A 12670-nucleotide genomic window follows, 5' to 3' on the forward strand; every position below is an offset into this window, starting at 1 on the left:
GTTAACAAGAAACAGAAACAGCGAGTCATTTTCTTGCTCAATAACAGTGAAACCACCTTGACCCTCCGTGATAGATTTAAGTAATTAGCGTGTGCGAAGCTTTCAATTCATATTCGGCCAATGGTCGGCGCTTGACAAGCTCCGCTGAATGTTGTTGGTTGTACGATAATTAGAAAACACACTTTTTGTGTTCAAATCGATCATCAAACTTGTTGAATCAATAACGCTTCTATTTATCGTCTGTTCATGGGCACTTAATGGGCACAGGAGCACAGTTGCCTTCTTTGCTTTGAAGGTCTTAGTCATAGCCCTACTTTGGGGACTGCTAATTTCTTTCCCAACCGACCGACATTGATCACATCGTTTATCTGTTTTTTGTAGTTTATTCATTTTCGTGACACTATTTCATTAAGAGGTTTGGTCCTGACGAATTGTTTTTTTAAATAGATTTTACAACCACAAAACAGCAACAGTGTGTGAACAGAATATTTAATGGAATACTTTACCCTTCTCGCTCTATCACAGTCTACCCGAACGAGTCGATTTACAGTGGAAGAGTTCAGGATCACGCCCTCGTATCTTGTTTGGTTGTGTCCGAGGGTTCGCTCTTTCCGCGGAAGTACTCTTCGATGTCCAGCAACGTGCGGCCCTTGGTTTCGGGCAAAAAGAAGTACACGAACGCAATACCACTCAGCGAAACGGTCCCGAAGAAGAGAAACACATTTTCGTTACCGATCGCATTCACCATCGTTGGGTAAATCTTTAGCATAATGAAGGACATTGTGTAGCCGAAAAAGATGGTCAGTCCCGACGCAAACCCTCGCACCTTCGATGGGTACACTTCGGCATTCATCGAAAACGGTAGCGTCAGGAAGCCAAGTGTCGCGGTAAATATGAACGCCACGAGCAGCGCGGTCGGAATCCAGTTTAGTTCCGTATCCGCTACCGGGTAGATGGTGCACGCCGAGAGCCCAAACATACAGCAGGCCATCCCGAAGCCGGAGAACAGTGCCGGTGGCCGGCGGCCGAAACGATCGGATATGAACGCCATCAGAATGGTGGTTACGACTCGCGTTAGTCCGACCAAAACCGCCGCCAGGAACGGATCGATGGCCACACCGGCCTCGACCGAGAAGCTCGCCGCGTAAACGATTATCACGAAAATGCCGGAAAATTGTTGAAACATAAAGAAGGTGCACATGATCGTCAACGGCTTGTAGACTTCGGGCTTTTTGAGCTGCACCAGCTTGGATGGCTTTTTGGACGTCTCCGAAGCACGGAAACGGGCTACGCTTTCCTCCAGCGCGTTCAGTTCCGCCCGGATCTCCGGGTTCTTATCTTCCTTGATGGCGCGCACCACCTTCAGATGACGTTCCGCTTCCAGCATCCGCTTTTTGCCAACCAACCAGCTGGGTGACTCCGGTAAAGGAATCACGGTTAGCAGCGAAACGCCCGTGAAGACACCACAAATGGTACACACATACCGCCAGTCGTCCTGTTCGATTCAAAACATTTGTTTAAAGGCCCTGCGAATGGATGGCACACTTACTAGTTACCTTGTAAACGTAGCCAAGAGAATACACCATAAGCATCCCGATACCGGTGAAGCAAGCCGTCAACAAGGTCAATCGCCCCCTCAGACTGGGGTGTGCCACTTCGGCAGCATAAACGGACGCGGGAGTGCTAGAGAGACCGATAGCAACACCTGACAAGGACAAGGTCACGAAATCTGCATCGTTAGTTTCTCATTCCACAGAAATTCGGTAAATCAGTAAATCAACACTTCCTACCTATTATAACTCGAGCTACTATTAGCTCGACAAACAAGGTCGATGCATCCGTTCGGCTAGCCACCGACATGATCACCCAGGACACGATCGAAATGCCATTTATGCAGTAGAGCGTTTTCTTCCTTCCGATCTTGTCCAACAGATATCCTGACAGCAGACCTCCAACTGGGCAGAGAATGGCCGTGATCGATGCTGTGGATGGTTCATAAAATTCAAGCATAACCACTCAAAAAACTCGTTCACAGCCTTCAAAGCCCGCTTACCGAACCAACTGGCCTGACTTTCCGAGAGGACCACAGAGCTGGTGGAGTTCGTCAGCTCCATCAAGGCTATCGAAGGAAATCCGATTCCCATCCCGGAAGAGATGATCGTTATGTTTGCCACTATCGCTGTGATGATTTGGGTGATGGCGGCTTTTTTCGTCAGCTTTGCTACGGCTGCAGGTGACCCATGTTGCGGCTCAGGCGATTCCACATTGGAAGTAGTGCTGGAAGCTTCCTGTTCTTTGTCCATCGCTGTCACTGAAACTTTCCGTTCGAAATATAGACAACATTGGTAATCCAAATTTACAAATAATCTGAAGTACTAAATTATTTAGGTGATATTTGGGTTTTGGCGCAGCATATTGTTCAATTACCATTTAGAATAACGCTCCTTTGAATTTTGTAAAAAATTATGTCTCAAAAAAGTCTTCGATTCTTCGATAACACTTCAATTATAAAGTTGTATCAATGGACGTGCCTCCCATTACCATACTATGCTCTTCAACAATACTCAACGCGTTACTTTCGTGAAAAGTTTGCGGCCAATTGGTTAACTTTGCATCTGATTGGTAAAAGAAAAGTGCAACAGAAAACCGGTTTAAAAAGATTTGCACAGCACGATGAGAGTTATCTGCAGAACACGTTACCGGCTTACCGGCGTATTTGCACAAACGAAGCTTCCACTTCTATGCCAATATCAGATGCACCCCTGGGAGATTATCGTACGGTCATCGTACGGGACGTTGACCAAGCAGCATGCAAAACTAATTCACTACGGTCATTCACAGGTCCGGAAGGTGCCGTTAAGGTCACGCACTGGTGGGAAGGATCATCTGATTCTAGCTGTTGAGGACAAGATGAGTCAACAAGGCATTCTGCAAGGTTGCCCGATATTTGCGTTCCGGTTTGTCGTAATATCTGGTTTCAATGACCGGTAGACGGTGACAAACTTCCGAACGTCACAGGGTGAAACTCTGGGATGACGAGAAGCTTATTTGTGTATTACTTGATACACAGCGCAAGGCTTTGGCAAACATTGCCTCAGGTACGCGTGCCAGAAGGTTCGCCAGAGGAAATTTATTTGCCGGCCCACCTAGTGTTTTTGTTCCCAACCGGCCCATTAGCTAAGGGTTTTAAAAATAACACGGAAAAGATAAATGTTGCTATCACGCCTATTATCGCAGGGATTAGTGTCTCGAGACTGCTTTCTACTTCCTGCGTGTAGCTAACTGCACTTTTCTCCGGCCGTGGCACAGTTTCTCGCGGGAAGGCAAATATTTGACCTTTCGAAGGAAGCAACGGCAACGGGTCGTGAGCGTAAGCGCCACCAGCAGTGTCTGATGGCGTCACAAACAGGGAAAACGCATGAATAAACAATAGTCGATTCCGGTTGGAAAGGATGATCTTGGGCGAATTGATTGCACAGATGGGCCGGTCCGTGTGACAATAACCTTCTTTGGCCCAAGGGCAACGATTTTTTGTACTTTACCGGTTTTCCCCAATTTTATGAACGTTGAAAGGGTATACGATAAAAGAGTATTCAGCTTTCGCAGTTTGTCCTCCAATATACCAATATAGTACAGGTTTGCCTTACCTCGATCTCCTTAGCCTTATTACAACTGTTGGATTTTTCGAAAATGTTTATCGGTTCAGTCACACACTCACCAGATTTCTGCTCGTAATTCGCTGGCCCAGGAAACCTTAATATTCGGACTGGTTCCAGTGAAACTAGCCTCGATAGTCACCGCTTCGGGGCCAGATTAACCGGTTCCAATCTTTATCGTAATCGCACTACTCCCAAGCGGCACACTCTGCGAAACTCCTGGCTGTGCGACTATTCGCGACGATCTTCCCAACGAGACTGATGCTCCGTATGGCTCGCGATCTCAGCCTGAGACAGCGAGCGCGCCCGTCTTGTATCACCACCCGCCATGTGCCCATGTAAAGCGGTTTAAGGTTAATGCCACTGTTACAGTGTCTGATAATACCCACATTTGCATATTTTTCGGACTACTAGTGTGCATACTAGGACACAGTAGATAAACCTTTCGGTGTAAAAACACGTTCTATCTTAGCAAGCCATCATACGAGTTCGCCTAGTTCTACCTTGAACCTCTCGAGGCTTAGAACCAAACTTTTACAGGAACTAATGAAATGATCATCGATTCGTAGATGATCGATTTCAACAAAACAAGTTTTCTATTTTATTTCAAATTATTTGTGCGCATTTTCTTCATTTCTCTAACCATTCTGTTATTTAGGCGTAAGCCCACAGGTGATGCTCAACTCGCTAATGGTACATCCTCCTAATCAATCTAGACCGTTCTTGAAATGGGTTCAATTGATAAAAACCCGCATCGAGCAGAATTGAAGCAAGTGTTGTTTGTGGTTATATGGTCAGGTGACGAATCTATTTATTTGTCTAGCGTCTATTTGTTTCTGGTTTTTTGTACCGATCGCACATTGATGCCCCGTGTGTCTCGAATGGCTCTCTGTCAGTTCAATGCCTAAAGACCATTTTCAAAAAAGCATCCGCGCAAATGGTGAGGTGACGCCCGAGCGATGGTGAGCAGAAAATGAATGGAAAATTTTACATCTCTCCACCTGGGAACAGCCATACGGTCCACTCTTTTACCACAATCAAAAACATTGTGGCAAGGCACGACTGTAGAGTTAAATATGAAAAAAATACGGCAGAAAAATATGACTGCGTTTCGAAATATACTTGGTAAAGTTGGGAATTTTATTAGTTATTTATTTAGTTATTCATTTGTTTATTAGAGAAAACAGACGGGAAACGTTGCCTGATTTGCCGTTGCCGTTGACAACTTACAGAACTAACTATGAACTAGTAGCACAACGTATCGCAACTGGGGAAACGAAAACGGTATAGAAACTGATAACAGAAAGTAACTATTCAGGCATGAAAGCAAAAACATTATTACACTGATTAAGACATTAAAGTCAATAAATGACGGAAACGTTTGTACGTCACAGAAGGTAAATAACTGGCCACTGGTTTGCCAGTTCCTGGCAAAATACCTCGGCCCTTTCGGTCAGCCCAGAACATCCCTTGTTACTCATTGCGGTGCACTTTTGTTGCACTTCCTTATTGCACGGTCTAATATTATTAACTTAGCTTTACCTAAAATGTGAACGTCCAAAGCATTAGCCTTCGATGCAAATTATGTTGAGCCGCAGTCCACAACTAAGCTTCGAGGAACAAGGAATGTTTAGAAAATGGGGAGCTTTCTCTCCAATCATGTCCGTTTACCCAGGTTTTGGCAAAAAAGTACTTAACTTCACTGCAAGTTTTGCAAGTGCGAGTTTTAATCGGTCTGTGCATAGATTCTGTGATTGAAATTTGTTGAAATCTCAAAATTTAAAAATACGCCCGCCAGAAACACCCGGATTTGTGGAAAAACAAAACTTGTATTTGTGAAAAAATAAAAACGATTTCCTCATCGTTGTTTGTGCGCGTGTTTTTGGCCAAAAAACAAAACACTAACAATGCAACAGCTATCGTATTCCCCAGATCTGGCCCCCTGTGACTTTTTCTTGTTCCTGAAACCCTATGAAAGGACAACACTTCGCTACGATTGAGGAGATAAAACGACAACGAAGGTGAAGTTGAACAAGATAACAAAAAATGATTGTTTGAAGTGCTTCGAGGGTTGAAAAAAAACGTTGGCACAAGTGTATAATATTGCTTTGACGGGGACAAAATAGATATTTATGTAAAAATAAATATTTTTTGAAAAACAACACAAATCCTAATACTTTTTAAACCACGTATGATGCGAATTCTCGCGCTCGAAACGTTTTGAGTTCCCCAAGAGGAACGTCAGGCGAACGTCACGGAACGTCAGGCGAAAAAAGGCGCGAAAATTCGTAAACAATCATCACGCTCGTTGTGCCCCGAAATAAAATATGGCAGAAACAGTGGACGATTTAGATGTGGACGAATTGGAACAATTGTTGCTTGAAGCAGAAAATGAAGATAAAGCAGAACGGGCAGCCGAAAACCCAAACGCCGAAAACGAAAGCTCTACCGACAGGCCGCTGCAACCGAAGCTGACAGTGGAAGGATCGAACTTCTTGCTCCAGGATACGGCGGATCCATCGGATGCTGGCACTGGTCCATCGGAAAGTGTGGTGAAAAGTACGGATGTCGACTCATCGGATGACGAAGACACGAGGAACTTTCTCGAGCGTAAGTACAACCAGTACGGTCGGCAGATAAATGATCTTTTGAAATCGAAAGAAGAAGAAAAGAGCGATCAAAAGCTATCAAAATGGGTCGATCAAAAGTTGAGGCAAATCCAACGGAGCACCGCGCAGGCTCCGGCACCAGAAACTTCGCCCCCCGCTGCGGGGAAGCCTCGCGACAGTCTGGTGCGGGCCGCTCCCGTTGAACAGTCCCCAAAGCAAACCGTACCGACCGTTTTCGAAGGGACCGTACACACGGATCCTGTTTTCGGCATCCGCATCGTCCATCCGCTGGTGTCCAGCCAAACACTGCAGGAACGCATGGAGGGCAAAAAGGCAGTTCCGTTCGCTCGGCTGCGGAACTTTATCGAAACGGGAGATCTTCAGCAGGACTGGGTCATCGGAGGCGTGCTGCTGAGCAAAAGTCCGACGAAAACCACCTCGAAGGGCAAGCAGTTTGCGATCTGGAAGCTCAGCGATCTTCACGGGGAAATAAAGACGATTACCCTGTTTATGTTCGCCCAAGCGTACAAGGATCTGTGGAAAACCCTCGATGGAACCGTGGTCGCCGTGCTCAATCCGAACGTGTTGAACAACAACAACGATCGCAACTCGGAAGCGACCCTCTCGATCGACCGCGCTACGAAGTTAATGGTACTCGGACAATCGCGAGACATGGGCACTTGTCGCAGCCGAAAGAAGAACGGTGATCGTTGCTCGGCGATCGTAAATCTAGGGAAATGTGAATACTGTGTGTACCACATCAAGCAGGAGTACGGCAAAGCGTGCATTCGGGGCGGCCTCCTAACGTCCACCGGCGGTCGTGGGTTGAACGAGCTGCGCAATAAGGTGCTGGGCAAGAACGAGGTTTTCTACGCAGGGCAAAGTTTCAGCGCAATCAAAGCGGTAAAGCACCCGAAGCAGGTCGCGAAAGATCGTCAGCGAATGCTAACGCTGTCGGATTATTACCGATCACCCGCGGAAGGTAGCGCTGCGGGAAGTGCTTCGGCGAGTCCCGCTGTTCCTTCGTATCGCCAAACGGCTAGTTCTTCCGGCCCACCGAAGGCTTCGGCGGCCCGCATTGAACACAACGTTGAGCAGCGACTGAAAGATGTGAAACGTTTGCAGAGTCTCGGAGTGTCGCTGGATTCGCTGAAGGCAAACATGGAATCATCCAAAGCCGTGCCAGCGGCAAGTTCGACCACACCGACACAACCGAATGCATTCGAGGGTCGCAAGTTTAGTCTCGAAAGCAAACCTAGCCTGAGCCGGGAATCGTTCGACATTGAGGTCACACAGCGAACACCGATGGCCGCCAAGGCGTTACAATCGCGCGAGCGTGCGAAGGCGATCGTAAAACAAAAACCGATCGAAAAATCGAACCCTAACTTTATCAAATATCGCGGGACGGAACAAGGGAAGAAACGGGTGCTGGAAGAGGTCACAAAGAATACCGCAGTCGAGGAAAATGCGGCCAAGCGACCGAAAGTAGACGATACGGAAAGCGAAGTAGAACGAGCTCGCAAGGATCACATCCAACGCATCATGAAAGCGACATCGTCTCATGTGGACCTTATCGAGGCAAGTGAGAACGCCCAGCAGGATGAGTACTTTAAGACGCTCGAGCGCAAAGAGGCGATGGAAGAGAAGATGCTGAACACGTACAAGATGGACTGCAAAGCCGTCATCTGCAGTCAGTGCAAGTACGTTGCGTTTTCGGCTGCCAAGCGCTGCAAAACGGAAGGCCACCCGCTGCGGGTGCGTGATGCTGAGAAGCGATTTTTCCGGTGTGCCGACTGCGGCAATCGCACCGTAAGCTTGTTCCGTATACCGAAGATCAGCTGCAAGTCCTGTAGCGGTTCCCGCTGGGAGCGGTGCGCAATGATGCGTGACAAACGGGGAATGCAAATTGGAGACGTGCTGTCAATCCGGGGTGACGAGGAAAAGTATCTGGGCAGCTTAGCCGGGGCCAGTGCAAGCCTCAACCTGCTGATGCCGACCGACGAAAGCTGATACGGAAAGCTGGAGGTGTACCGAAAGTTGGATAATAAAAAGGCGACCCGCCAGCATAGTTTGATGGTAAATTTATTCTTCTACACTTTATTGGCTCTCCCTACAAGAGCCGTAAGTATATAATGTATACAAAATGTGAGTGTACCATCGTCTTTCGGTATATAATCGTTAGGCTCTAAGTGGTGAAGATGAGGTATTACAGTTTACCGATATATCTGCGTGTGCACAAATTTGATGAATGGGTATCATGAATAAATACTGGATCCTACTCCAAGCTCGGGAAGCTCCCGGTTCCGTACACGTGTGCCTAAGGTAAAGTAATGCGAACGAATAAACGAGCAATCACGATCGTTTCGATCATCACCGACTCGTTGAGCTACGTGGTTCATTGGTGATCTTAAATCTAATCTCTAGTGGGAGAGCAATGGCTTACAGTGATACCTGCATCATTCGTCCTTGTAATGAGCACGTTGGAAATGGTTGTCAGGAAAAGGTGTTCATTGCTCGGTGGACCCAAAGTCAAGTCCGCTCGAACGTGAATCAACGCTTTCCCTACTTTCTGCCACAGTGCATGTAGTTCTCTCAGTCTATTAGGATAATTTGATATTGTTCAATTTGTTTTCTTTTGAGTATTTTTCAAAGAGAACGATTCCCTTTGGAATAAGTTATGATCGCTCAACTGAAGGTAGAGAGTGCAAGGCAAAAAGGAACGTAGAGACAAAGTTTGTAAAAACCTAAAAAGACCTCATCGGCTCCAAAGAACTAAGAGAGCAATCGAACACGTCGAACGTAGCGTAACTTTTCGCGCAATAACTTTGGGACTCTACCAGTTTTTACCAGACGAACGTAGGTACTTAATAAGAGGTGCACGTTCATTGCAAACTATAGCGACTAGAGGAAAGAGCTGGCCGAGGCAAGAGGTTACGCGCCACGCTGACCTTTGCGGACCGATTACCAGTTGTTCAGGAAATCGAAGCCTTTGCTGGTGCCGAGCAAACTGTTTAGCTCGTCGTAGTTTTTGTCATCCTCCTCTACCGAAGACGACTGCGCACGGTGAAGGCACTCGTTTTTGGAGCTCTTGCTGAATAGATTCACCTTATCGTTGTCGGTGTCGAATTCGTCCTGATCGATCGCGCCATCGACTTCGTCGCTACCGTCCATGGAGGCGGCCGACTCAGCCGTCGTCATCTCGATGGGTGTTTGGTTAAAGATGAGATTGTTGAATTTGGTCAAAAATCCCGCCGACCCGCCCTTCATGCCAGTCTCATCGGACGACAGAATGTTCCGCTCACTATCGAACAGCGGCCCTCCACCGGCCGCCGTCTCACTTTTGTGCCCCTTCGATAACACATGCACTCCCTCCTTGCCCTTCACTCCGTTGCAATTGGCATCGTCCAGTTTCGGTGACTTCAGCAGTAGCTTCTTCGCCATCATGACTCCCTTGACGCCCGCGCCCGTTTTCGAGTCTTTTTCCGGTGGGAAAATCGTCAGATTAATTTGGCTTTTGGTCTTGTGCGAGAAGGGCGCCGAATGTTCGTCCCGGAACATTCCGATGCTGTCATCGGTCACCGCTTTGCGTCCGGTGCGCACATACTGAAACGTCTGCAGCTCCTTCCCATCGTACAGGTTGGCGTTCCGGTCGTCATCAGCGGCATCGTCGACCGTGCCCAGGATTCGCTGCAGGGAATCGGACGACGTGGAGAAGCTGTCGAAATACTTGAGCGCCAGCTCGGGCTTGATGATCGTCTCGTTCACAATCTCCATCTGCTCCTCGCGGCTCAGGTCGTCCCAAATGTGTTCGTAAGCGCTGCGGATTTCCTCGATATCGATGGCAATCTTTTTGGAAATTTCGTTCAGATTGGCAAAGTACTCCATCGCGAAGCTCCGGTCCGGCGCGGAGTCCATGGTGAGCGAAACTGAAACGACGGCGACGGGACGCTAATTAGAAATTGGTGGGCTTACAACACACCCCTTCCCATCTGAGGGGGGCCGTCCGCCATTCGACTGAAGCCAATAGCCCCTTACTAATCAGAGCGTGTCCAAACACTTGACGATGAACGGGTAGGGCGGCGACGTAATCGATCGCCCGTTTCGACTTTCCCAACACCTTTCTACACCAAGAACGGGCGCATTCCCACCCGAGGACACTTTTCCAACAAGCTCGATTTATCACTAATGTAGGGATTTGCACTTTAATTAAGAAAGCCCTGAGTGCACCACCCCAAGAGCGAGTGGCCACTTTTCGATGCCAATTGTTATGACACTTTGTAGAGTCATCGATGGTGGAAAAAGGTAAACATTGTAAGGACTCCCTTCGGAAACAAACCAAAACAAGACGTGCACCCCGGTTTATAATGACCGATCGACATTCGAGAGTTGGCCTGCGATGGAACGCATATCCTTGCACAACCGTGCGGCTACGGAAAGACATTTGAATTCAGATATCTTTTAAAACATTTGGGAAAACCCTTCCGAAAATAGATAAATGTAGCAATTCGGAGTCGACTACAGATTGGCTAGAAAATCTAAGCAAACATGAAGTTAAAAAACCACGACTTTGCCAACGGCTTTTGCTTTATTTTGCTGTTTCCTTATCAACAAAGGGTTACTGAACTAATCGGACTGTTTGCTTCATTCCAAGACTAATAGATTTAAGGATCCATTGCTTCGTTCGTTGTGTTGGTTTGCAATCACACTATTATCACGAATCACCGAGGCTGTTCAGTTATGCACTGTATTGTGATTTTCACACTGTTTTCTGGATGGAAATGGAAGTAACAGGATGATCATTTGGGTAAAATTAGATTTTATTCGCTAACTCTAATTCGTTTTTGCTAACTTAAATTTGCCGCAGAGGATCGTGCAGCAAAGCAAGTGGCTCAGTTTGCGGCTGTCGAGAAACGAAGGAAGAAAAGAAGATTTTTGGTACAAAACCTATCAACGCCATGTGAGCAAGGGGCAAGGGTCACGCTCCGGGTGAAAGGGTGCGCGATTCGTTTTTCCAAAGATGTGGTCACTTTTTTTTTGTCTATTTCATTCACCATTCCAAATGCCCTTCGCCGGTTGGGAGTGTGTGTATTTCAACGACCTGGATCTTTATTTGTTAATGCGTTTCCAGTTTTTAAATATTAATCGGTTTTGCTTTTCATTTCTACAGCGGTGGCAAAGGGTGTCTTCCTCTGCTTTAGACGGGAGCCTTCTCTACCAGTTTGAACCAATGTCCGCACTCACAGCGCTTCGGTTGTCCCTAAAAGCATACAAAGGATGTGAAGGAGCACATGTTTAGCTTGCATAGAAGCCCCTTTTCCCGTTGGACCGTCACCGTAACGGAAGCTTTACCTGGTACAGCCACATCCACTGAACATAGGTTTGGTCTTCCTCGCCTGGAAGTTGGGAAAGTGGCAAAATTAGTTACTTTAAGCTCATTTGCTTGATCTGCGAGACACTTACAAACACAACCGACTAAACGAGCATCGAAAGCCGACGGAATCTGGTTGGGACTATCCTTGGTGCCCGGGCCACGCTTGAACACACGCATGTCGAATGGATCCGGGTTGCCGGCCGCCTTGGCCAACAGCTCACGCTTCTCGATACCGGTGGCATGTTCAAGCGGATCGTTCATCACTGCAAGGAACCGTCGAAAACAAACAAATGTCAGATGATAACTCCCGGAGTCCGAACGAAAACATCCTCCGTTCCAGAATCCCGGATGTCAGATTGAAAGGTAGACTTCCGCGGCCTAGGGCACCGAATTCGGCACCATCTTCTGCCTCAGTAGTCCTCGATGGGCGGGTACCGACGTGAAGCATCCTTTAGAAAGCCATTTCGGTGCATCCTGACCGCTAGGATGCGGATTTTTGTCGGTCAAAATTACGTAAGCGCGCACTGCTCAGTATCTCAGACGGTTCCCGACAGCCGCTCGTATCTCGCTCGCACGCTGAAGAAAGGCTCGCTCTGTCTCTGTCGTTCTGCAAGCAGCCACGGCCAGACGCACGCGAAAAGGTGTTGTGCAACAAGAGTCCCTTAAACTTACTTTTGCAGAATCGCACCGATGTGTAGGTCACATTTCGCTTGGCCGCGGCCAGGACCATTCTTCCGCACAACGATGCCATTGATGTGGTAGCTCGGTACCGGACGAAAGTGAAGAGTAATTTTACGTTTTCGCCCTTTCGGTTTGCACTTCTCACGGGACGGGACACTCGAACTGCGGCTGATCGATGGCAAGTTTGACGTGAAGAGAACGAATGAAATGGAGATGACGTTTCTCGCGTACCAATTTCTCAGGGGTAGGAAATTTAACTTTTAGCGAAAACTTTAACTTATTTTACAGCATTATTTTTTCTTGGCTATTGAGAAACAGGAAAAAAATGCGATTCGTTCAGCACATTAATCGCA

The 12670-nt window shown here is 47.4% G+C and overlaps 4 protein-coding genes across 4 annotated transcripts; 1 reads left to right on the plus strand and 3 right to left on the minus strand.

Moving 5' to 3' along the window:
- Window positions 1-541: 541 nt before the first annotated feature.
- On the minus strand, window positions 542-2303 carry LOC128272637 (facilitated trehalose transporter Tret1-like). Its single transcript, XM_053010476.1, has 4 exons — window positions 2054-2303; window positions 1791-1982; window positions 1557-1705; window positions 542-1495 (listed from the first exon to the last, which is right to left on the minus strand). Exons 1-4 carry the CDS (start codon window positions 2301-2303, stop codon window positions 566-568), a joined length of 1521 nt encoding a protein of 506 aa, XP_052866436.1. The 3' UTR covers window positions 542-565.
- Window positions 2304-5983: 3680 nt separating this feature from the next.
- Window positions 5984-8275, plus strand: LOC128273899 (protein MCM10 homolog). The gene has a single exon (XM_053011970.1). It carries the CDS (start codon window positions 5984-5986, stop codon window positions 8273-8275), a length of 2292 nt encoding a protein of 763 aa, XP_052867930.1.
- Window positions 8276-8346: 71 nt separating this feature from the next.
- Window positions 8347-10487, minus strand: LOC128274686 (uncharacterized). Its single transcript, XM_053012955.1, has 2 exons — window positions 10301-10487; window positions 8347-10191 (listed from the first exon to the last, which is right to left on the minus strand). Exon 2 carries the CDS (start codon window positions 10178-10180, stop codon window positions 9227-9229), a length of 954 nt encoding a protein of 317 aa, XP_052868915.1. The 5' UTR covers window positions 10181-10191; window positions 10301-10487; the 3' UTR covers window positions 8347-9226.
- A 573-nt stretch (window positions 10488-11060) lies between these two features.
- LOC128274687 (cytochrome c oxidase subunit 5B, mitochondrial-like) lies at window positions 11061-12505 on the minus strand. The gene is made up of 4 exons (XM_053012956.1): window positions 12309-12505; window positions 11726-11899; window positions 11615-11658; window positions 11061-11522 (listed from the first exon to the last, which is right to left on the minus strand). The coding sequence occupies exons 1-4, from the start codon at window positions 12385-12387 to the stop codon at window positions 11460-11462; spliced, it is 360 nt and encodes a 119-aa protein (XP_052868916.1). The 5' UTR covers window positions 12388-12505; the 3' UTR covers window positions 11061-11459.
- Window positions 12506-12670: the final 165 nt, after the last annotated feature.

Source organism: Anopheles cruzii, chromosome 3 (assembly GCF_943734635.1).
Source record: "Anopheles cruzii chromosome 3, idAnoCruzAS_RS32_06, whole genome shotgun sequence".
NCBI classification, from domain to species: Eukaryota; Metazoa; Arthropoda; class Insecta; order Diptera; family Culicidae; genus Anopheles; species Anopheles cruzii.

What these genes read in the sequence shown, in the direction of transcription:
- LOC128274687 (XM_053012956.1), bottom strand. Translation starts at nt 12,387, where the DNA reads ATGGCATCGTTGTGCGGAAGAATGGTCCTGGCCGCGGCCAAGCGAAAT. An exon ending in TCGTTTAGTCGGTTGTGTTT is followed by an intron (nt 11,659 to 11,725) that starts GTAAGTGTCTCG and finishes CCCAACTTCCAG; the next exon opens with GCGAGGAAGACCAAACCTAT. An exon ending in AGTGGATGTGGCTGTACCAG is followed by an intron (nt 11,523 to 11,614) that starts GTAAAGCTTCCG and finishes GTATGCTTTTAG; the next exon opens with GGACAACCGAAGCGCTGTGA.
- LOC128272637 (XM_053010476.1), bottom strand. Translation starts at nt 2,303, where the DNA reads ATGGACAAAGAACAGGAAGCTTCCAGCACTACTTCCAATGTGGAATCG. An exon ending in AAGTCAGGCCAGTTGGTTCG is followed by an intron (nt 1,983 to 2,053) that starts GTAAGCGGGCTT and finishes AACCATCCACAG; the next exon opens with CATCGATCACGGCCATTCTC. An exon ending in AGTAGCTCGAGTTATAATAG is followed by an intron (nt 1,706 to 1,790) that starts GTAGGAAGTGTT and finishes TGTCCTTGTCAG; the next exon opens with GTGTTGCTATCGGTCTCTCT.
- LOC128273899 (XM_053011970.1), top strand. Translation starts at nt 5,984, where the DNA reads ATGGCAGAAACAGTGGACGATTTAGATGTGGACGAATTGGAACAATTG.
- LOC128274686 (XM_053012955.1), bottom strand. Translation starts at nt 10,180, where the DNA reads ATGGACTCCGCGCCGGACCGGAGCTTCGCGATGGAGTACTTTGCCAAT.